Here is a 22,755-nt window from a genome sequence, read left to right as displayed (position 1 = left end):
TTACAGGTGGTCTCGGTGATGAATGATGGTGTACACCTCATCTGCTATGTGTAACCGAACCTCTAGTGTATCAGCGACGTGAGACAGTAGATGAAGCTGCAAGTCCGAAGTCATTTTGACCATCCACAACATCCAAAAGGCAGTGTCAGGCAATGCTTGGTCGTCGATTAAAGCACATAGACGCTGCCAAAGTTGCGAAGGTGTGCAGTCATCAAGCTGCTCCTCACGAATCGTGACGGATCGCCTCTACCGGCGGACGGGAAAGGCGCTCGATAAGCAGTGATTTGCTGGTCAAATAGTTGTGCAATGCGAGTGGTGAGAGGAGCAAGTCACTGATGAGGTCCGTATGTACATGGAGATGGCTCACCAGGCAGACAAAACGGGCGCTGTCGTTGGAAATACCGTGAATGTACAGGAGGTGGTAAACTAAGGCGAACTAAGTTTTTGGATTCGATTTTTGCAATGCAGGTAGCTTAGGAAATCTGCATGGTAACACATGTTGAGACAGCACAGGCAGATGGAGATCGGTGTGTGCAGAGCAGGACGAAACAGAGTGGACAGAAGAGGCAGTGTACACGTAACCAGCGAGGTGTGTCCAATCGGCAAGCCTGATGAGGAACGCGACACAGGTGTAACGGTAGGTGGCGTAGCAACAGCGGGCGAGGGGCAGTCATAGTGCAGGCGCATGGCAGCGGAACCGATAACCAGAGTGGGTGGAACGGCTGGCGCCGTTACTAAAGCGAGCAGAAGGCACTCATGGTGCAACCACTATGCGATGGTAGCAGAAACCGATATGGCCAAGGCGACAGGTGTCGCCAAAACGGCGTGAGGGGGGTGGTGGTGCAGTGACACTATGCAAATGAGAATGTGCTACCCCATGCATAGATATGTTCGATTCACAGTTCTGGAAATTTACTGGCACGTCAAGCCATCCCAAAGGTAACGACAAACTTGAAGGATAAACCACAATGTCTTTAACTGGAAGGTCCTCCATGTTATGGTTAGGTGGGGCACGGTCCATGTTGTGGCTGTTGTTGTGTTGCCATGCTAGGCGGTGGTCATCTTGAAACGGGTAAGGCTAGGAGGCCGCTGGCGTGTCCACTCATGGTCGCAAGCGGGAGAGTTGATGGGGCTCATTAGACTTGCACCAAAAGTCACAGGTACATCCATTGTATCGTAAACAATGGAGTCCAGAACGCGATGTGAGTGATTGATAAAAAGAAGCACAAATGACGCTGGATGAGATGTCGACAGTGTCGCCATTGGGGTTATCACGGAAGATTGGTTGAGAGACAACACAATATCGAATACAGATTTATTGGCCACTCGTACATACAACAAAGAATGGCTGTTACACATCTGCACGCTGGAAGTTCACAAGAACACCGAGCGAGGTGGCGCAGTGGTTAGCACACTAGACTCGCATTCGGGAGGACGACGGTTCAATCCCGTCTCCGGCCATCCTGATTTAGGTTTTCCGTGATTTCCCTAAATCGTTTCAGGCAAATGCCGGGATGGTTTCTTTGAAAAGGGCACAGCCGATTTCCTTTCCAATCCTTCCCTAACCCGAGCTTGCTCTCCGTCTCTAATGATCTCGTTGTCGACGGGACGTTAAACACTAACCACCACCACCACCACCACCACCACAAGAACAACTAGTATAGAGAAGGAAAGTGCCAAAGATAGGGCACTCTGCGCCAGAGACGCCACCAATGTAAGGTAAAATTCCCACTTACACGTCTTTGGGTAACTGTCTGCATCCACCTTGTCAACACACCCCTTCAGCCGATGATTTCCTACCTCTTATTCCCAACTTTGAAGATATCATCTACTGTGCCAAAATGTCCATTCTTTGGGTGGCCGCATTTTGATCAACACTGGTCGCTAATTGCGCGTATTATTTGAGTGTCACTGTCGTGTGTTTGCAGAACTACTCATCTTACTTTTTTCCACCTTGGTACACTAATTTATAGGCACACTATCCCTCTTTCATATCCTCATCGTTATTTCATAATCCTGTTCCAATCATCAATTTTCTGGATCTATTTGTAAGTTTCTGGTCGTTATCTTCTAGTCTACTCACTGATATAATAGCAGTATTAACTGGCACAACATAAAGTCCTCTATATTTCCTATGTGAATCATTGAAGGTCACTTGTATAAAATAATCTGTAATTTATCTGTAAACTTTCTATATTTTTTTTTCTAAATTGAATTTAAAAAGCTGAAGTGGTGAAGAACGGCTACCCATCCCGTTCATTTGGAGAAATAAAACGATTATAAAGAAGAAAACTAATATAAAGCGGGAGGACGACATTAGGAAATTTACGTGAACAATATACAAGAATATGTTGCTGAAGAGTGTAGCACATGGAGGCCTCTGAAGGAACATAACACCCTGCAGCGGATGTCAAATGGCTGGACCTGTTGCCAGTGATCTCCATACGAATAGTAATCACTGCATGTTGCCAACACTGATGATCTCTGACGTCGACCTATCATGTCACAACGGTCCATACGTAATTGCAAAGATTTTGAGGTCCAAGCAAAACAAACTCATGTAATGCGACGTGTTGGTCTGAATGTGGCGGGTGTTTGGAGTGCTGCATTTGAGATGAGCAAACGACCGGCAAGTGACGATGGACTGCCGTCGAAAAAAGCACCTGGATTTTGGGCAAATGGCCTTTTGACGGCTATGAAGGACCCTACATTAATTGTGAAGGAAGACAGCAAGGTTGTGGTTATAAAAGATAAATATCCAAAAGTGAGTTGTACCCTCGGTATTCAGTTAAAGAGTTTCCTTTTCAGTGGGCCTAGTAGGTAGTAAGAAGTAGCGAAATATATGCTTTAGTTTTCTACTGCTGTCTGTACACATGCTGAAACTGGGTCGAAAGCTTTGACAATGTATAAATCTCAGTGGCAATGGTAATACATACTCATTCAAAATACCACATGTACGAATGTTCCACCCACTTCAAAGTCCAGCTTGTATACATACGTTAAAGACTACGAAATCTACTAATTATTTATGCAAATGAGAAAAATTGTTTCGTAACCTCTGAATCTCTGCGCACGTTTGTGCAGACATTTGCCTAATGTTGGGTATCGTCATATTGGGTAGACACGAAGAATAATTCTGCTAATTTCAAACAATTTTTCGCTAGAAGGTGTGAAGTGGCACACCTTTTGCATTTTTTTTAAGTTGATACTCGATATTGGTACATCGTTTGCGAAACAGCAGTGTAATGCAGCTTTCCTGAATGTTTGTCACTGCAGTTTGAATGATTCCTAATGTTAAGTGATAAATATGGAGTGAATGTTGACCTCCTTCACACTCTTTTTCACCACATGACAACCAATTTGTTACTTTCCAGTCCAACCTAGACCTCAGGCTATGTTACAGATCAGTTTGTCACAGATAAGATTTAAAGGGTTGTCACTAACACATGTTACTTCTCCATGTTGCCTAATGCTTATTTACTAATGTAAATTTTTTGAGCTTACGGTTTTATCACTCAAGTTTTAGAATAGTATTAAATGTTTTCAGTGTTATGTTACCCTCCCTACAAAAATTATCGACAAGTGCTGTTTACTGTATTACTGCCACCCGAGATAAGACTTACCCTTATTTCATGATTTTGTAAAATATCTCTTGCATATATCAATTTCTGTTACTGAAGACCCCTGTAAAGGGATCTCAATGATCCCCATTGAAAATTAAATGTTTTGTAAAATATTCATAAGCTAGGTATTGTTGAAATACACATTTCTGCGAATATAATTATCAGTCCTTAAAACACACTGCAGAAAACTGTTAAGAATTCCTTTTGGGCCAATGAAGAAGTTTCCCTCAATTTAATTTATGAGCAAATATTTAGAGATTGCTTTAAAAAAGAAAATTAACTACAGTGTGTGTGAAAACATATCAACAAATTATATTGTATTTTTTGATACTTTTGTATTCAATATGATATATAAGTTTATCCAGAAAGGGAAGTTAAAGGGTGAAATTGGCTCTGGGATCAATGTTACTCTTGGGGGCAGGGGAGCTTCAAAATCACTGCAGTAGACAATGCTATACCTATACCCAAATGAAAATGTAAGTGGCTGTATGAATTGAACTATTCAGCATTCACACAACAAAATGTGTCTACACTTATAGTCTGCAAACCACCGAGAAGTGATTTGCACAGGGTAGGCCTACGTCCCACTGTGTCTGCCATGTTTGAGGATGAGTTACACACTGATGCAATTTGGCCTTTCTTTTGACACTTGTTGCAAACAGCCCAGTGCTTAGGGTACCCTGCACACTCATGTTGGATGAAGCAGTACAGGTGAGGCCACTGTTGTGCTGCGGCCTGTTGGTGCTGTGCTTGTAACCGACACTGCTCCATGCGACATTGAGTCTGAAGGTTACTGCTGCGATGGCTTCCCCATTATCATGAACACTAGCAGTGTGCCTTTAACAGGTTGGCTGAGCAACTTCCAATACCTCCCTCTATGCAGCAATCTGATCGCCTGTGGCCTGTGACACTTCAAAGGACTATGCTTGCTATATTGAGCACAGTGACAGTAATACGTTGAGAGAAGTTTGCACATTTCATCAAAAGATGCTGTCCAGTTGGCACGACAAATGCTAAACACACGGTGAAAGCCAGGAGAGAAAGAAAGCCTTACACAGATTTGAATCTCCCATGCGAAAAACCTGGAAATGTTGGCTTAGGAGTCCCAATCTTCAGCCGATTCAGCATATGGTGTAAAGGGCAACAGTTGCAATGATGGGAGAGTAACCTTCCACAAACTAGCAGATGCCACTTTCTTGAGAGTGGTGGTGAGAGCCTGCTGCTGTTCTGTGAAAGCTTGGGTATTGTTGGGCAATGGTGCATTGGAGTATTTCTTCCATTGAGATTTTTGTCGGGTTACTTGGCACTGACACTTATACACGGAGAAAATGTAACACTTCCTTATTGCCAAGTTTGCTGTAGCGAGAACAAACACGATTTATGGAACGTAATACTTCATAGAGCAACTTGTAAGATACAATGCAGAACAGGTTGGGTGTAGCACCGACACACTGACTGGACTATTTGCTTAAATAATAATGGTTCTTTGGAGGCTCACCAGAATGCCCCAGGAAGTTGACACAGGTGGCCTCCACAAGCAGACGTGTGAACTGTGTGGATGTGAGATGTCTGAAATCGCGGGCTCATGAAAAGCTGTGAAGGTCACATTATACTGTGTACAGAAAGCTGGTTGAAACCTGAAATTGATAGCAGTGAGATTTTTGGGGGAAGTAAGTGTAATTCGAAAGGATAGGCAAATGGGAAAAGGTGGTGGTATATTTGGCGTAGTAAACAAGAAACTCAAATCCACCGAGGTAAAAATTGAAGCTGCATGTGAGATTGTGTAGGCAAGACTCAGTATTGCCCGCCAGACTCGTCTCCTGATGTAAGCGAAAACTTTAGAGAAAACCTCAGTTCACTTGTATGCAATTTAGTCAATCATGCTGTAATCAATTGGTAGGGACTTTAATCATCCAATAATTAATTGGAAAAAATACAGTTTTGTTAGTGGTTGGCATGATGAGACTTCCTGGGAAAGAGTACTAAATGCCATCCCTGAAAACTGCCTAGAAGTGATAGTTAGGAATCCCAGTCATGAAGGAAGTGTACTGGATCTAATGGCAACAAATAGACCTGACCTCTTTGAGGGTGTGCACATCAAAACTGTTATCAGTGACCATGATGCGATTGTGGCTACGTGTATTGGATCTAATAGCAACAAATAGATCTGACCTCTTTGAGGATGTGCACATCAAAACTGGCATCAGTGACCATGATGTGAGTGTGGCTACAGTTTTTACCAAAGTGCAAGGACAGTCAAAACAAGCAGAAAGATATATATGTTCAGTAAACTAGATAAAAAATCAGTAATGTCATATGTCACTGAGGAACTTGAAACTTTCAGCACAGATCAGGAACACGTAGAGGAGCTCTGGCTCAAGTTTAAAAGAAATGACCATGTACTGGATAGATATGTGCACAGAACAACAGTTCATAATCGGAGAGAATCTCCGTGTTAGACAGTAACTGTAAAGAAACTTCTAAAGAAACAGAGATTACTGCATTATGGCCATAAAACAAAATGTATGTCTTTAGATAGAGAGAAGCTGAATAAAGTGCCTTTGGCTGTCAAGAGTGCAATGCATGATGCCTACAATGGCTGCCATAGCAGAATACTGTTAAGTGGTCTTTCACAGGACTCAAAGAGATTCTGGTAGTATGTAAAGATTGTTAGTCGCATTACATTAATACTTGTTCCATAGTCATGAATACGACGTTTTGTAATGATGTGGAACATGAAAGTTTCACGTAAGTTTTCTTTACACAATATAATTATTTTTTTTATTTTTACTACTTCATATCTAAAAATTTATCAGTTGAGCAGAAGGAATTTAGCTATCTGTCAGACTTTTAATGCTATTTGGCAAATGACCAAAGACTTTTGTGGCAGCATAATTCACCCCTTTCTGTGCTAAAGTTAGTGTACAGTCCCTGGTGATTGCAACAGGAATTGAAATTGAGTGTAGTGAAACAAAAGCTTGAAATGATTAACTCTGTTTTTAAATGCTCTTTTACAGAGGAAAACCCAGGAGAATTGCCCCAAATTAATCCTCATACCACAGAAAAGATGAATGAAATAAGTATTAATGTCAGTGGTGTTGAGAAGCAACTGAACTCGTTAAAACTAAACAAGGCTCCAGGACCTGATGGTACCCCTGTCATATTCTATACTGAATCTGCCACTGAGTTAGCCCTCCCCCTTTTTTAGCTATAATCTGTCGTAGATCACTTCAACAAAAAACCGTGCCCAGCTCTTGGAAAAAGGTACAGGTTATACGCGTCTTCAAGAACAGTAGTAGAAGTGATTCACAAAACTACCACTTAATATCCTTGACATCAATTTGTTGTAGACTCTTACAGCACATTCTGAGCTCAAACATAATGAGGTATTGTGAACATTTAATGAGGCATCTTAAACAGAATGGCCTCCTCAGTGCCAGCAATCATGGATTTTGAAAACATCCCACCTTCATGATTCTCTATTATTCAAATCTCGTATAGCACGCCGAAAGAATAAACACCAATATATTTCTGTAGGAGCTCTGATTTTCCTTATTTTATCTCAGTGATCTTTTCTCCCTATGTAGGTCAGCATAAACAAAATATTTTCGCATGCGGAGGGAAAAGTTGGTGATTGGAATTTGTGAGAAAATTCCTCTGCAGCAAAAAATGCCTTCATTTTAATTATGTCCATCCCAGATCCTGTATCATTTCACTGACATTCTCTCCCCTATTTTGAGATAATACAAAACATGCTGCCTTTCTTTGAAAATTTTGATGTACTCCGTCAATCCCACCTGGCAAGGATCCCACACCAAGCATCAGTATTCTAAAAGAGGACAGACAAGTTTAGTGTTGGCAGTCTCCTTAGTAGATCTGTTGCATTTTCTAAGTGTCCTGCAGTCTTTTGTTAGCCCTCCCCACAACATTTTCTGTGTGTTCCTTCCAATTTAAGTTGTTCATAATTGTAATTCCTGGGAATTTACTTGAATGTAGGGCCTTTAGATTTGACTGATTTATTGTGTAACTGAAGTTTAAGGAATTCCTTTTAGCACTCATGTGGATGACCTCACATTTTTCATTATTTATGGTCAACTGCCAATTTTCATACCATACAGAAATCTTTTCTAAATTGTTTTACAATTTGTTTTGATTTTATGATGACTTTACAAGTCAATAAATGACAGCGTCATCTGCAAACAACTTAATGCTGCTGCTCAGATTGTCTCCCAAAGCGTTTATGTAGATAGTGAACAGCAAAGGGCCTGTAACAATGCCTTGGGGAACGCCAGAAATCCCTTTTGTTTTACTTGAGGATTTCGTGTCAATTACTACGAACTGTGACCTCTGACAGGAAATCACAGACTATATTCCATGAGCATGTAATTTCACTACAGGCTGCTTGTGTGGTACAGTGTCAAAAGCCTTCCATATATCCAGAAATACAGAATCAATTTTAAATCCCTTGTCAATAGCACTCAACACTTCATGTGAGTAAAGAGCTAGTTGTGTTTCACAAGAACGATATTATCTAAACCCATGTTGACTGTGTGTCATTACCATTTCCTTCAAGGTAATTCATAATGTTCAAACGCAATGTATGTTCAAAAATCCTGCTGCATATCGACGTTAATGACACGGGCCTGTAATTTAGTGGATTACTCCTATACCTTTCTTGAATATTGGTGTGACCTACGCAACTTTTCAGTCTTTGTGTATGAATCTTCCGTCGAACAAACGATTGTATGTGATTGTTAAGTGTGGAGCTATTGTGTCAGCATATTCTGGAAGGAACTTAATTGGTGTACAGTCTGGACCATCAATCATGTTAAACCTACTCACATATTTCTCACGTGACGTACTGAAAGCTTTGGATGAAGGCAGTCAGCTAGAGGCTGTATTTTTTTGATATGCAAAAAGCATTTTATTCAAAACCACACCTACCTTTGTTGTCAAAGTATGATCATATGGGGTATCAAGTAGGGTTGCCAGATTTCAGTGAGGGAAAATAGGAATACAATTATCGACACTGACATTTTTTAAAATAATTATATTTATTGCACATTTTTTTCATAATACACTCAACACGATGGAGTGCTTTTCAGTTAGCACACAATTCTCAACATTTTTTCATTAGACAATACTGTCTTATAAAAAACACCGCAACTTTAATCATAATTGAAATAAGTGTACAATTCATTTTTTATTGGATCAACTGAACATCTGTTTCGATCATCCTTCCATTTAATGCTCATAGTGGAGAAAACACTCTCCTTGAATGCATTTGAAGGAAATATACTCAAAACAAATGTAACTAAAACTAAAACACTGCACAATTTTGATGTCCCAATGATTTTTATAATGTAGACCCATCTCTGCGGTCTTGTCATAGTAGCTAACTTTGCTTTTAAATGCTCATTCTCTTCCCCCCAAAACAAATCAGAAGCCATAGTGACCTATGATATATATTATGCATGAAGGAAATCAACAATACAAAGTGATTCAGCTAATTTCAAAATATTTTGAAACTAAGTTTTTTTTTCATGTAATATGCAATCCATTAAGGACAAGACATTACTTTCGTCAAAATGAAACTTTATGTGGATGTCTGCATTCTTCCAGTTGATTTGTTTTTCACCTGGGATCAGATATTCCAATTTATTTAGCAACTGTTGCACCTTATAGCCAATAAACAGATTGTTTATCCTATGTTTGAACTCCATTTTTATTTTCTCCAATCACATGATATACTTCAAAAATTGTTAGCTCATTTTTTCAAAGTTGAGTACACCCTTTGAAAAACTGTCAGTCAAGTACAAGGAAAACTGTAGGTACAATTCCATTAAAGTAAGCTGTTTTCCTGAACTAAACCCACCTATCAAATTGTTTTTCCTGGAGCTGGGGCAATCATCTGCACTAGAAAAGTATGATATAATTGTAGGTAGATTTTTCAGCAACTTTTCTATGGCAGGCTTTATGCTTAAACAACATGTAGGTGCATGTCTCAACAAAGCATTGTGTTCTGTATCAACAAATTGAAAGAAATCTTTCAACTGAGGTACCCTTTTAGCTGAATTTGAGAAAAAGTGGACGTCCGAATTACTAACATTTTGATATCTATTGACATAGTGTTCATATCAGATTTACAGCAATTATGGACTATATGAGGAGGATATAATATGAACATCAACAAAAGCAAAATGAGGATAATGGAACGTAATCGAATTAAATCGGGTGATGCTGAGGATATTAGATTAGGAAATGAGACGCTAATAGTAGTAAATGAGTTTTGCTATTTGGGGAGCAAAATAACTTGTGATGGTCAAAGTAGAGAGGATATAAAATGTAGGCTGCAATGGCAAGGGAAGCGTTTGTAAAGAAGAGAAATTTGTTAACATCGAGTATAGATTTAAGTGTCAGGAAGTCGTATGGAGTGTAGTCATGTATGGAAGTGAAATGTCAGTGATAAATAGTTTGGACAAGAGGAGAATAGAAGCTTTCGAAATATGGTGCCACAGAAGAATGCTGAAGAGTAGATGGATAGATCACATAACTCATGAAGTACTGAACAGAATTAGGGAGAAGAGAAATTTGTGGCACACCTTGACTAGAAGAAGGGATTGGGTGGTAGGACATGTTCTGAGGCATCAGGGGATCGCCAGTTTAGTATTGGAGGGCAGGGTGGAGGGTAAAAATCATAGAGGGAGACCAAGGAATGAGTACACTAAACAGATTCAGAAGGATGTAGGTTGCAGTAGGTACTGGGAGATGATGAAGCTTGCACAGGATAGAGTATCATGGAGAGCTGCATCAAACCAGTCTCCGGACTGAAGACCACAACAACAACAACAACATGCACTATATGTGCGTAGCAGTTTGATTCCATTATACCACGATTTTTCCTTTTTAAGTGAACATAGACAGAGTTTTTCATCCCATAGTTTGCATTTGTATAGTGTGCAGTAAAACTTGAAATCTGGTACAAATTCAACTTGTGTTTTGGAATCCTTTTCAAGATCTCCTCAGACACTGCAAATGCAGATTCACCAGACCCTCATAGAAATTAGAATTTTGTGGGACACACCTGCTTGCACATCAAAGTATCTTACACAAATATAATAACACTTTTGATTAGCTTTGTTGGAAGTGTCAAACGCCACACCAAAAAACTTGCTATCCTTCAACTTCTGATTAAAATTATTAATGCTATTCGGTTCCAAAACAGTAATTAATGCCTCACATTTTGTTCTACCACAGTGATTTTATTTGCAATTGTCAAATCCGGGAATGACAGAATATATTTTTACATAGTCAGTGCTGCCATAGCTAAGACGATGATTAACTGTGTGAAATGCGAATGTAAGGTCAGATGTTGTTATCTGAAAACAAAGAAAGAAGCACTAATAATAGTACCTTTTCATAAATGCCTAAACAGCTCTATTATTATTATAATCATCATCATCATCATCTTAAAAATAAGAAATATTGAAATTAGCATGCACCTACTTCAACAGAGTTCACCTTGTACTAGAGAGTTTTCATCAGTGAGGTTTCTACCGATGTCAAGCGTCTGTGTTTGCGGTTGACATTGTTAAGATGATGCCCAACATCGGGTATGCTGCCATGTGAAATCGAAAATCTCTCTCCAGCTTTTCCAACACACAAGGGAAGCGTCCTGGGACCTCTACTGTTCCTGATCTATATAAATGACCTGGGTGACAATCTGAGCAGTTCTCTTAGACTGTTCGCAGATGATGCTGTAATTTACCGTCTAGTAAGGTCATCCGAAGACCAGTATCAGCTGCAAAGCGATTTAGAAAAGATTGCTGTATGGTGTGTCAGGTGGCAGTTGACGCTAAATAACGAAAAGTGTGAGATGATCCACATGAGTTCCAAAAGAAATCCGTTGGAATTCGATTACTCGATAAATAGTACAATTCTCAAGGCTATCAATTCAACTAAGTACCTGGGTGTTAAAATTACGAATAACTTCAGTTGGAAGGACCACACAGATAATATTGTCGGGAAGGCGAGCCAAAGGTTGCGTTTCATTGGCAGGACACTTAGAAGATGCAACAAGTCCACTAAAGAGACAGCTTACACTACACTCGTTCGTCCGCTGTTAGAATATTGCTGCGCGGTGTGGGATCCTTACCAGGTGGGATTGACGGAGGACATCGAGAGGGTGCAAAGAAGGGCAGCTCATTTTGTATTATCGCGTTATAGGGGAGAGAGTGTGGCAGATATGATACACGAGTTGGGATGGAAGTCATTACAGCATAGATGTTTTTCGTCGCGGCGAGACCTTTTTACGAAATTTCAGTCACCAACTTTCTCTTCCGAATGCGAAAATATTTTGTTGAGCCCAACCTACATAGATAGGAATGATCATCAAAATAAAATAAGAGAAATCAGAGCTCGAACAGAAAGGTTTAGGTGTTCGTTTTTCCCGCTCGCTGTTCGGGATTGGAATAGTAGAGAGATAGTATGATTGTGGTTCGATGAACCCTCTGCCAAGCACTTAAATGTGAATTGCAGAGTAGTCATGTAGATGTAGGTATAGCCTGATTTTTGCCCGCAATACTGGAAATCTTTTTCCTGAACAATACACTTGCGGTCTTCTGTTCTGGTGTATGCTGGTTTGAATATTGTATTTTCATTTTGTGGGATTTTTGCCATCCCATCCATTTTCAACACACTACTTCCACAAAGAAATAAGTTCCAAAACGTGAAATGTATGATGGCATACAATAAAGTGTTGAACCAGCTCCCGAAATGAACAAAACAATGTGCCTTGTTGCATGGGGTCAAAGTACAACTTGTTCACAAAAGAAGAAAATTTCTGTGGTGGTGCAGTGTTAGGAGATTAGATTAGATTAGACAGAGTGAGAACAAGCCACACACCTGTCACACAGTGCTAGTACTACGCTCACACTTACGTACCGATATCAACTTATGCCAAAGCAAGGCTTCAATCGAAATTGAAAGTTTCACATTAAATGATGGTGCTTTTTTGCTCCTAATTCTGTATCACAGACAATTTGAAATTGAAAAGACCCAGTAATAAAACTTACATTTTGTCAATAAAAAGAACAACTACAACAATCACTTCACAATGGTTATAATGCAAGGTTCTGTGTTGGATCGCTGAGGTTGGCAGTGACCAACACAAAACATGAGCAGACAGAAGTCGACTGACTTCTGCCGAGCCAGAACTAGGCAGGTCCCCTTGATCTCTTTGTTAATAGCCTGCACACACTGCAGTTCTGCTTCTGATGTCACATGTACGAACTCTGCATAGTAAAATTTGGTACTGGAAGATTAACAAATATGTCATTAAACCTCATGTTCAAAACAGGAACTTTTGGCACACAGTTAAAGATGTGCTCTGTACCTGGAACAAAACAGGGGAATTTCATATTGTTCTGGCTAAAACCATACAGCTGGCAACTGTAGTATCACATGAAATTTGTGACTGGATTGAGGACTTTTTGGCAGGAAGGACACAGCGTATTATTGTGAATGGAGTAATTGTCGGATGTACATCTACATCCATACTCCGCAAGCCACCTGACGGTGTGTGGCAGAGGGTACTTCTATCAGTTCTCCCTTCTATTCCAATCTCTTATTGTTCATGGAAAGAAAGATTGTCAGTATGCCACTGTGTAGCCTCTAACCTCTCTGGTTTCATCCTCATGAATTATACGTAGTAGGAAGCAACATACTGCTTGACTCCTCGGTGAAGATATGTTCTCGAAACTTCAACAAAAGCCCGTACCGAGTTACTGAGCGTCTCTTTTGCAGTCTTCCACTGGAGTTTATCTATCATCTCCGTAACGCTTTCGCAATTACTAAATGATCCTGTAACAAAACGCCTTGCTCTCTGTTGGATCTTCTCTCTCTCTTCTATCAACCCTATCTGGTACAGGTCCCACACTGCTGAGCAGTATTCAAGCAGTGGGCGACCAAGTGTACTGTAACCTACTTCCTTTGTTTTCGGACTGTATTTCCTTAGGATTCTTCCTATGAATCTCAGTCTGGCATCTGCTTTACCGACGATTAATTTTATATGGTCATTTCATTTTAAATCACTCCTAATGCCTACTCCCAGATAATTTATGGAATTAACTGCTTCCAGTTGCTGACCTGCTATATTGTAGCTAAATGATAAAGGATCTTCATTTCTTTGTATTCGCAGCACATTACACTTGTCTACATTGAGATTCAATTGCCATTCCCTGCACCATGCATCAATTTGTTGCAGATCTTCCTGCATTTCAGTACAATTTTCCATTGTTACAACCTCTCAAAATACTACAGCATCATCCACAAAAAGCCTCAGTGAACTTCTGATGATATCCACAAGGTCATTTATATATATTGTGAAAAGCAACGATCATACGGCACTCCACTGCGGCACACCTAAAATCACTCTTTCTTCGGAAGACTTATCTCCATTGAGAATGACATGCTGTGTTCTGTATCTAGGAACCCTTCTATCGAATCACACAATTGGTGTGATAGTCCATATGCTCTTACTTTGTTCTTTAAATTACTGTGGGAACTGTATCAAATGCCTTGCAGAAGTCAAGAAACATGACATCTACCTGGGAACCCGTGTCTATGGCCCTCTGAGTCTCGTGGATGAATAGCGCAAGCTGGGTTTCATATGATCGCCCTTTTTGAAACCCATGCTGATTCCTACTGAGTAGATTTTTTAGTCTCCAGAAAAGTCATTATAATCGAACATAATACGTGTTCCAAAATTCTACAACTGATCGACGTTAGAGATATAGGTCTATAGTTCTGCACATCTGTTAGACATCCCTTCTTGAAAATGGGGATGACCTGTGCCCTTTTCCAATCTTTTGGAACGCTACGCTCTTCTAGAGACCTACGGTGCACCACTGCAAGAAGGGGAGCAAGTCAGTACATAGAACTTTACTTTCGAATTCGTTGAACACCTCTCGCTCATAGCACTCCTCACACCCCGTTTCACTTCGTGTAATTTTTGTTTGTCTGCAAGGCTTTGGCTACGTGTATGTTTGCTGTGAAGTTCCCTTTGCTTCCGTAGCAGTTTTCTAACTCGGTTGTTGTACGGCTGAAATCACCGATGTAGAGGTAACTTTGGGTGTGCTATGCAGAAGTGTATTGGAACTGACCCTTGCTGTTCATGTTGTATATTAATGACCATGCAGACAATATTAATAGTAAAATCAGGATTTTGGCAGTTGATACAGTTATGTATGATGAAGCTCTATATGAAAGAAACTGCATAAGTATTCAGTATGATCTTGATAAGGTTTCAACATTGTGCAGAGATTGGCATCTTGCTTTAAATGTTATACTGTCAGTGAGCTACTGTTTTAATTGGCAAAGTCACTCAAATACTGGGTAAAACAGGTGGTAGACTTCAGTTTATTGGTAGAATACTGGAGAAATGCAATCAGTCTACAGAAGAGGGGCAGCACAAATCGCTACAGGTTTGTTTAAGTCTTTGGGAGAGTGTCACAGATATACTGAAGGAACTAAACTGGCAGACTCTTGAAGATAGATGTAAACTTTAAAGTCTATTAACAAAGTTTCAAGAACTGGCTTTAAATGGTGATGCCATGAATATACTGCAACGCCCTACATATTACTCACATAGTGATCATGAAGAAAAGATTATAATAATTACTGCTCGCACACACACATTCAAACATTCTTCCCACTCTCCATACGTGGATGGAACAGGAAGAAACCATAACTGGTACAGTGGGATGTACCCTCTACCATGCACTTCATGGTGGTTTGCAGAGTATAGATGTAAATGTAGCTGCAGAAGCCACATCAGTTTGTATGCAATCTCCTTTGTGGAATGATTGTGTTTTGCCAGTATTCTGCTAATAAAGTGAGTTCTACCATCTGCTTTACCCACAACTAACCACTACTAAGTTACACCTAGATATTAGCTGACGGGCTCCAACCATGAGTCACTGATAATCTAGTCATAAGATCCCATGTTTTTTGTTTTCTATAAAGGATGACATAAGATAATTTATCACAAGATACCATTAGAGGTCTGTACAGCATACTGTTGTGTGCATCTGATTCCATTAATATGCAAGGCACCCAAATGCCATACTGAATGCAACATTTATATGTGCTTCATTAAAGATTCTTCATACTAATGTAATGTTTTTATCATTTGTTTTTGTGCATCACCTGTAACAATGTGGAAAATAAGAAGATAAAAATCATCTTGCCATTGGTACTGGTATAATGTTTTCACTGCGGCATCTAATATATGTATCAATTGTAACAGTCTTAGCAAATGAAACCTACAAGTACATCAAAATTGGTTGAACTAAATCCTATGTGTACACAAATTAGAACTGTAACCCCTAGAAGTGTTATAACATCTAAATTCTTTGCTAGTGGTTTGTTGTGTGCATTAAAAATCCACCACAGAAGACAAATCTGTACTCAAAATTCATATTTAATTCACTTAGCATGGTACAGTACACAGAAGGCAATTCAATACAGTTTTTCTGTACATTAGAACCTTCTCCATTTTTATCCACATTTTACAAGTTTTTTGCATCCACATTTGCCCTGCTTGCTTCTTTCTGACCCTTGTTATCATGAGGAATCCAGAACGGAATATCCTTTGTCCATCTCCCATTATTTTGTATCGGTGTCTGCCCATTTTATGTTCTCACCTCCTATTCTTTATATTATATGTTGTTGTTATTCTGTACATTCTTGTTATGTGCAGCAAGCACCCTTATTTTGGTTATTCGGCACCCTTCAATTTTTGACTGTCTTCGCATCTAATGTTCGCCCACATTTCACATGTGCAAGTCAATACTGGCAGAATACACTGCCTACATAAGGGAGGTGCAGTCACCCCCCACCCCCCTTTCCTTTGATGTTCTATCGCAAATGGAATGAGAGAAAACGATGGTCTATATGCCTATGTACGGTCCCTTCCCCCAGGGGATCCACAAATCTTTTGTAGATACGTGCGTAGTGAGCATGGGACCCTGAGCTAATGTGGCCCTCCTTCCTTTCCGGGCTGCATACCTTCCTTTCCCGCATCCTTTCCCCCTCCCCCCACCTCCGCCTCTTTCCTTCCCTTTCTCCCCCTCTGGGAATGTGTTTTGTGCCTACGTTCAGAGACGAACACTCGAAAATGTAAAACAGTCTCTCTTCTTCGCTTTCTCTGCTGGCAAGTCTTTGTCCTTCTCTTTTCCTTAGCTCTTCTCTTTACCCTTTTCTCCGCTGCGGCGTTTGAGACCTCTCTTCTTTCCTTTCCCTTTCTCTGTTCCTCCCTTTCTCTTTCTCTGTTCCTCCCTTTTTCCTCCCTGTGTGTGTCTGAAGGCCGACCCACACATTCCCATGCGTAGCCAGTGACGGTGACGGGGTAACACGTAATTCCCCGCCCCAGGTAGACAGATAGGACACGTACGTACCCTCTGGTAATGGCCAGGCCCAGGGAGGGGTGATTACCCGAGCTGATACCTTCCAAAAGTACTGATTGGTCCCTCCGTCCGTTTATCGGGAGGTGTGACCTGAGGTGTGAACAATCACCTAAGGCGCGAGGCCCCAACAACGAAGGAGCGCGCCATCGGAGACGCCGGTAATCATGGGGGTACTTCCGCAATGGTTTCCTCATCATATACTATGTCTGCTCACAAGCGTAAATTCAATGAGTCTCAGCCACAGACAGTTGTTCCATCATTGCCACAGTTCCTTGTTGTTGTGACAAAGGTCACAACTTCTCCACGGTCAACCCTTTCATTATTCAAAAAGGTGTCGACGCAATTGCAGGTACTGAAAAGTCTTGTTCCAGATTACGAAATGGTACCTTGTTGTTAGAAACAGTCATTGCCCTCCAGGGACAAAAATTGCTGCGTACTTCAGTGCTACACACCTTTTCTGTCCGGGTGGAAGCGCACCGCACTTTAAATACCTCAAGTGGGGTCGTTCATACAAGCTCCCTCGACTGATTGTCAGACGAGGAAATTCAACACTACCTGTCGGACCAGGGCGTAACGGCTGTTCATCGAGTCATGAAAAGGGTTGACATGAACATCGTTCCAACCCGTACTGTCTTCTTGACATTTGACAGAGTTCAACTCCCATCGAACATAAAAGCAGGCTGAGATAATTTAAGTTCACCCTTACAACCCAAACCCTACGCATTGCTATCGGTGTCAGCGGTTCAATCATAGAAGGCAGTCCTGTTCCAATCCGGCCAAATGTGTTACGTGTGGCAAGGTTGCCCATCAGGGTGCTTGTCCACCTCCATCCCCTCGTTGCAGCAACTATATGGGTGACCACACTGCTTCCTCTAAAGACTGCGCCATTTTTAAAGACGAAAAGCTCATTTAGGAAATCAGAGTGAAGGAACAGGTGTCGACCTTTGCTGCTCGAAAATTATTCGCCAGTCGAAAGCCCAGTGTGCCTCAGACAGGTAAATACAGCACTGTCCTTGCGTCTCCTCGGCCAACAAAGGAGGCGGCCACGCAGACTTGTAATCTCACCCTTAGTGCCTCGGTTGTCAGATCGCCCAGCACAAAGATCGCCCGTTCAACCTCCCCACTTTCGCCTGCTCTCTCTATGGCTCACCCTTCATCGGGTTCTGCTAAATCTCGAGCCCAAAAGACAGACACCCGGACTTCCAAAAAAAGAGCCTACTCATGAAGATTTTTTATGTACTCAAACTTCACAACCATCAGTTCCTCCTTCACCTAAACACCTTGTTTCCAAGAAGGCTAATAAGAAACCCAGTTCCTCTCATTCTCCGCCACGGCGTGTCTCTTCTACAGCACCACCCGGCAGTAGCTGCCCTCGGCGGCCGTCCTCTGTGTCGCTGAGGCGCACTGCTGGCGGCCGATCAACCGGCCGATCGCTGGTGGCAGGAGCTGCTCCTGAACAACGTATGGATCAGGATCTTCTGCCTTCGGCTGAATGCCATTCCACGCTGTCGGTTGCAAGCTATGATGAGCAGTCGTTGAGTTGAGGGCAACCTTCGTCACATTCTTCCATTTTATGTCCACCCTATGTCCATTATCCATTGGAATATTCGCGGCATTCGAACCAATCGGGATGAATTGTCGATCCTCTTACGATCCTACTCGCTGGTCATCTTCTGTCTTCAGGAAACAAAGCTGTGTCCCCACGACCGCTTTTGTTTTCCTACATTTTCAGTCAGTCCGATTTGATCTCCCCTCTATTGAACGCACTCCAGCACATGGAGGACTCATGATTCTTCTCCATGATACTCTCCATTATCACCCAATCCCCTTAAACACTTCCTTCCAAGCTGTCACTGTCCGTCTTTCCCTTTCTAGATACACCTTCTCTCTTTGTACTGTGTACATTCCACCGTCCACACCAATGGCACGAGCTGATCTCCTTCATCAACTTGGTCAGCTTCCACCCCTCTATTTGCTGGTTGGGGACTTCAATGCCCACCACCTACTTTGGGGATCTCCACATCCTTGTCCGCATGGCTCACTATTGATAGATGTCTTCCACCAAGCGGATCTTGTTTGCCTCAACACTGGGGACCCTACATTCTTGTCTGCCTCCACGACAAATTTCTCTCATTTGGACCTTTCGGTCATTACTGTTCCGGTAGCTCGACACTTCGAATGGTTCCCTTGCTGATACACACCCGAGTGACCACTTTCCATGTGTCCTTAGATTAAAGCCACAACTGCCATATATGCGCCCGAGATGCTGGAAGTTTGCCCAAGCCGATTGGACACTTTTTTCGTCTGTAGCGACATTCGATGACCGTCACTTTCCTAGCGTCAAAGATGAGGTTACTCATATTAAAGACATTATTCTTACAGCTGCAGAACGTTCAATACCTCGCACCTCCATATTGCCCCAGCACCACCCAGTTCCTTGGTGGAACGAAGCATGCCATGGCACAATATGTGAACGGCAACGTGCTCTTCGCGTTTTCGGACACCATCCTACTTTGGCCAACTGTATCCGCTATAAGCAGTTTCGTGTGCGATGCCGTCGCGTCATCTGCGATAGCAAGAAGGCAAGCTGGGACTTCTTTACTAGCTCGTTTAACACCTTCACTCCCTCCTCGGAAGTTTGGAGTCGGATACAATGGTTATCTGGTGCGCCTAGTTTCTCCCTGGTCTCTGGGCTCACTGTCGTGCATGATACATTAGTGGACACCGTCGCAATTGCTAACTCATTGGGTCAACACTTTACTGAGAATTCGAGCTCTTCAAATTACCTGCCAGCGTTTCTCCCGAAGAAATGTGCAGCGGAAGTGCAACCTCTTGCTTTCTCCTCTCAAAATCGCGGAAGCTATAATACTGTTTTCTCCATGCGGGAACTCCAACATGCACTCTCTTCTTCTCGCTCCTCCGCCCCAGGACCGGATGGTATCCACATCCAAATGTTGCTGCATTTATCCTACCATAGTCTGCATTACCTCCTTCGCCCTTATTATTGAATTTGGACCGACAGTACTTTTCCCAGACGATGGCGGGAAGCTATCATCGTTCCTGTTCTGAAACCTGGAAAGGACAAACATCTCCCCTCTAGCTATCGCCCCATTTCTCTCACGAGTAGTGTATGTAAGGTTTCGGAGAGTATGGCGAATTGCCCTTTAGCCTGGTGGCTGGAGTCCTGCAGTCTTTTAACACCTGTTTCCGACAGCATCGTTCTGCAGTTGACCATCTTGTTGCTCTCTCCACTTATATCATGAACAATTTTCTCCAGAAACGCAAAACAGTGGCAGTATTGTTTGATCTGGAGAGAGCATACGATACCTGTTGGAGGACAGGCATCCTCCGCACACTGTTCTCTTTGGGCTTTCGAGGTCGGCTGCCCCTTTTTCTTCGTGAATTTATGACAGCGCGCACATTTAAAGTGCGGGTGACACATTTAAAGTGCGGGCGAACACTACTCTCTCCCGTACTTTCTCCCAAGAAAATGGGGTACCCCAGAGCTCCGTGCTAAGTGTTGTACTGTTTGCCATTGCCATAAATGCAATTATATATTGTCTCCTTCCTGATGTCTTGGGCTCCCTCTCTGAGGACGATTTTGCAATCTACTACAGCTCTCAATGGACCAGTCTTCTTGAACGACGTCTTCAAGGATGTCTCGATCGCCTCCATTCTTGGAGCATCGAAACCGGCTTCCGCTTTTCTCCCACTAAGACCGTTTGTGTTAATTTTTGGCGTCATACGGAGTTTCTTCTGCCTTCCTTACATCTAGGCCCTGTCAACTTTCTGTTGGTACAGCACCGCCTTGGCTCCAGCCCCGGACCTGCCTGCTCTGTGACCTTTGTCAGTTTCCCAAGGATGGTACCCCTTCTCTTGTTTATCGTCGGGCATTTGCTGCTCTCTGCGCACAAATGAAGGATGCCACATGACACCCCAAATCGATTTCGGCTTCCCGACCAGTGTTCGGTTTATACTGCGGAGCTTTACGCTGTTCTCCAGGCTGTCCAATACATCCGTCGCCATCAGCGGATACAGTATGTTATCTGCTCAGACTCTCTCAGCTTTCTCCTCAGTCTCCAAGCTCTCTCTGGTCCACCGGATTCAGGACTGCCTCCATCTGCTCCACTTGGGGGGCCGTCTCTGTGGCGTTCCTTTGGATCTCAGGACATATTGGCATCTGTGGAAATGAGGTGGGGCCGATATAGTGGCCAAGGCTGCAGTCTCTCTTCTTCGGCCAGCTATTCGCATGATTCCCTTCACCGCTCTACGGAGTGTTTTATGTCGTCGTGTCGCTCTTTTATGGCATGCACATAGGTCGACACTTCCCAATAATAAATTGTGGGACGTGAAAGCTCTTCCCTGTGCTTGGACCTCTTCCCTGCGCTTGGACCTCTTCCTCCCGAACTCGTCGTCGGGAGGAGGTAATTTTAACTAGACTCCGGATAGGGCACTGTCTTTTTAGCCATTGACATCTTTTAAGTGGTGATCCTCTCCCACTCTGTTCCCACTGCTCTCAACTGGGGACGGTGATACACCTTTTACTTGAGTGACCCTTTTTTACTCCGTTACGTGCCCGTCTACAGCTGTCGCCTAATATATCTTCCATTTTAGCAGATGGCATGCGCTCAGCCGATTGTGTTCTCGAGTTCATCAGTGCTAGTGAGATGACGTCAGTCATTTGAAGCTCTTTGTGGGGACAAACAACCCCCCCCCCCCCCCCTTCTATAATGGTTTTTTAAGCTTCCCTTCTGTTTTTGATTTCCCCAATTTTTGAGTTTTGCTCCCATTGCTGCTGATTTCCAGTTTCGTTTTTTTAGCTTTTTCTAAGTCACGGACCGGGCGCTAATGACCGTAGCAGTTTTGCGCCATAAAATAATACGGTCCCTATTTTCATCTACATTGGTGGCAATAGAATTGTCCTGCAGTCAGCTTTAAATTCCGGTTGTCTAAAGTTTCTCAGCATTGTTCCTCAAAAAGAATATTGCCTTTCCTACAGGGATTCCCATTTGAGTTTCCAAAGCACCTCCATAATAATTGTGTGTTGATAGAACTGTCGCAAATCTGGCAGTTGGCCTCTGTCTCCTCCTCGTTATCTGACATGATAGGGATCCTAAACACTTGAGAAGTAGCCAGGAATGGGTCACACTATAGTGTCTTGTGTAGGTGTGAAGTTAAGAATACAATTTATTTGACTTAATAAACTGGCCCAGTATAAACACACAGTAAACACAATAATGCAGAAGATTGATGTCACACAAACAGAAGATAGCTAGCCAATGTTAAATCCCATACATAGTCAGAGACAAAAGCAAGTCATCAACTGATAGTAGCCTGTAAAGGAACATTCAGTCAAGTGAATACACAAAAGAATGAGTCTTTGCATGGCAGGTGCACAGTTGTAGCAGATTGGAGGTCACGGGGTTCCACTAGATGACGTGACATGATATCTGGATGTGGGGCCTGTTCTGAGTGTCTTCTGGACACAGCTTGTAGGCTGTGGCATGAGCAGTGGTGGGGGCTGGAAGTAGGAATCAATCTCCGACACTGTGACAGCTCCATGTCACTGTTGTAGTCTTTTAGTGCATTCTGTACATCATCATCTTTACAGATTACCCACACTTTCCTAAAATTCTCCAGTAAACCAAAGTCATTCATTCATATTC

At 42.2% G+C, this 22,755-nt stretch overlaps 1 protein-coding gene across 2 annotated transcripts in view; it reads left to right on the top strand.

The window, feature by feature from the left end:
- The first annotated feature begins 2,508 nt into the window (after positions 1-2,508).
- Positions 2,509-22,755, top strand: part of LOC126354777 (aprataxin) — an 86,659-nt gene continuing 66,412 nt past the window's right edge. For both annotated transcript variants that reach the window (XM_050004675.1, XM_050004674.1), the window contains exon 1: positions 2,509-2,764. In XM_050004675.1, coding sequence (XP_049860632.1) covers positions 2,564-2,764 — 201 coding nt within the window. In that variant the 5' untranslated portion in view covers positions 2,509-2,563. The remainder of the gene's footprint in view (positions 2,765-22,755) is intronic.

This window comes from Schistocerca gregaria, chromosome 3 (genome assembly GCF_023897955.1).
Source record: "Schistocerca gregaria isolate iqSchGreg1 chromosome 3, iqSchGreg1.2, whole genome shotgun sequence".
NCBI classification, from domain to species: Eukaryota; Metazoa; Arthropoda; class Insecta; order Orthoptera; family Acrididae; genus Schistocerca; species Schistocerca gregaria.
This window is presented reverse-complemented; position numbering and strand designations above follow the sequence as displayed.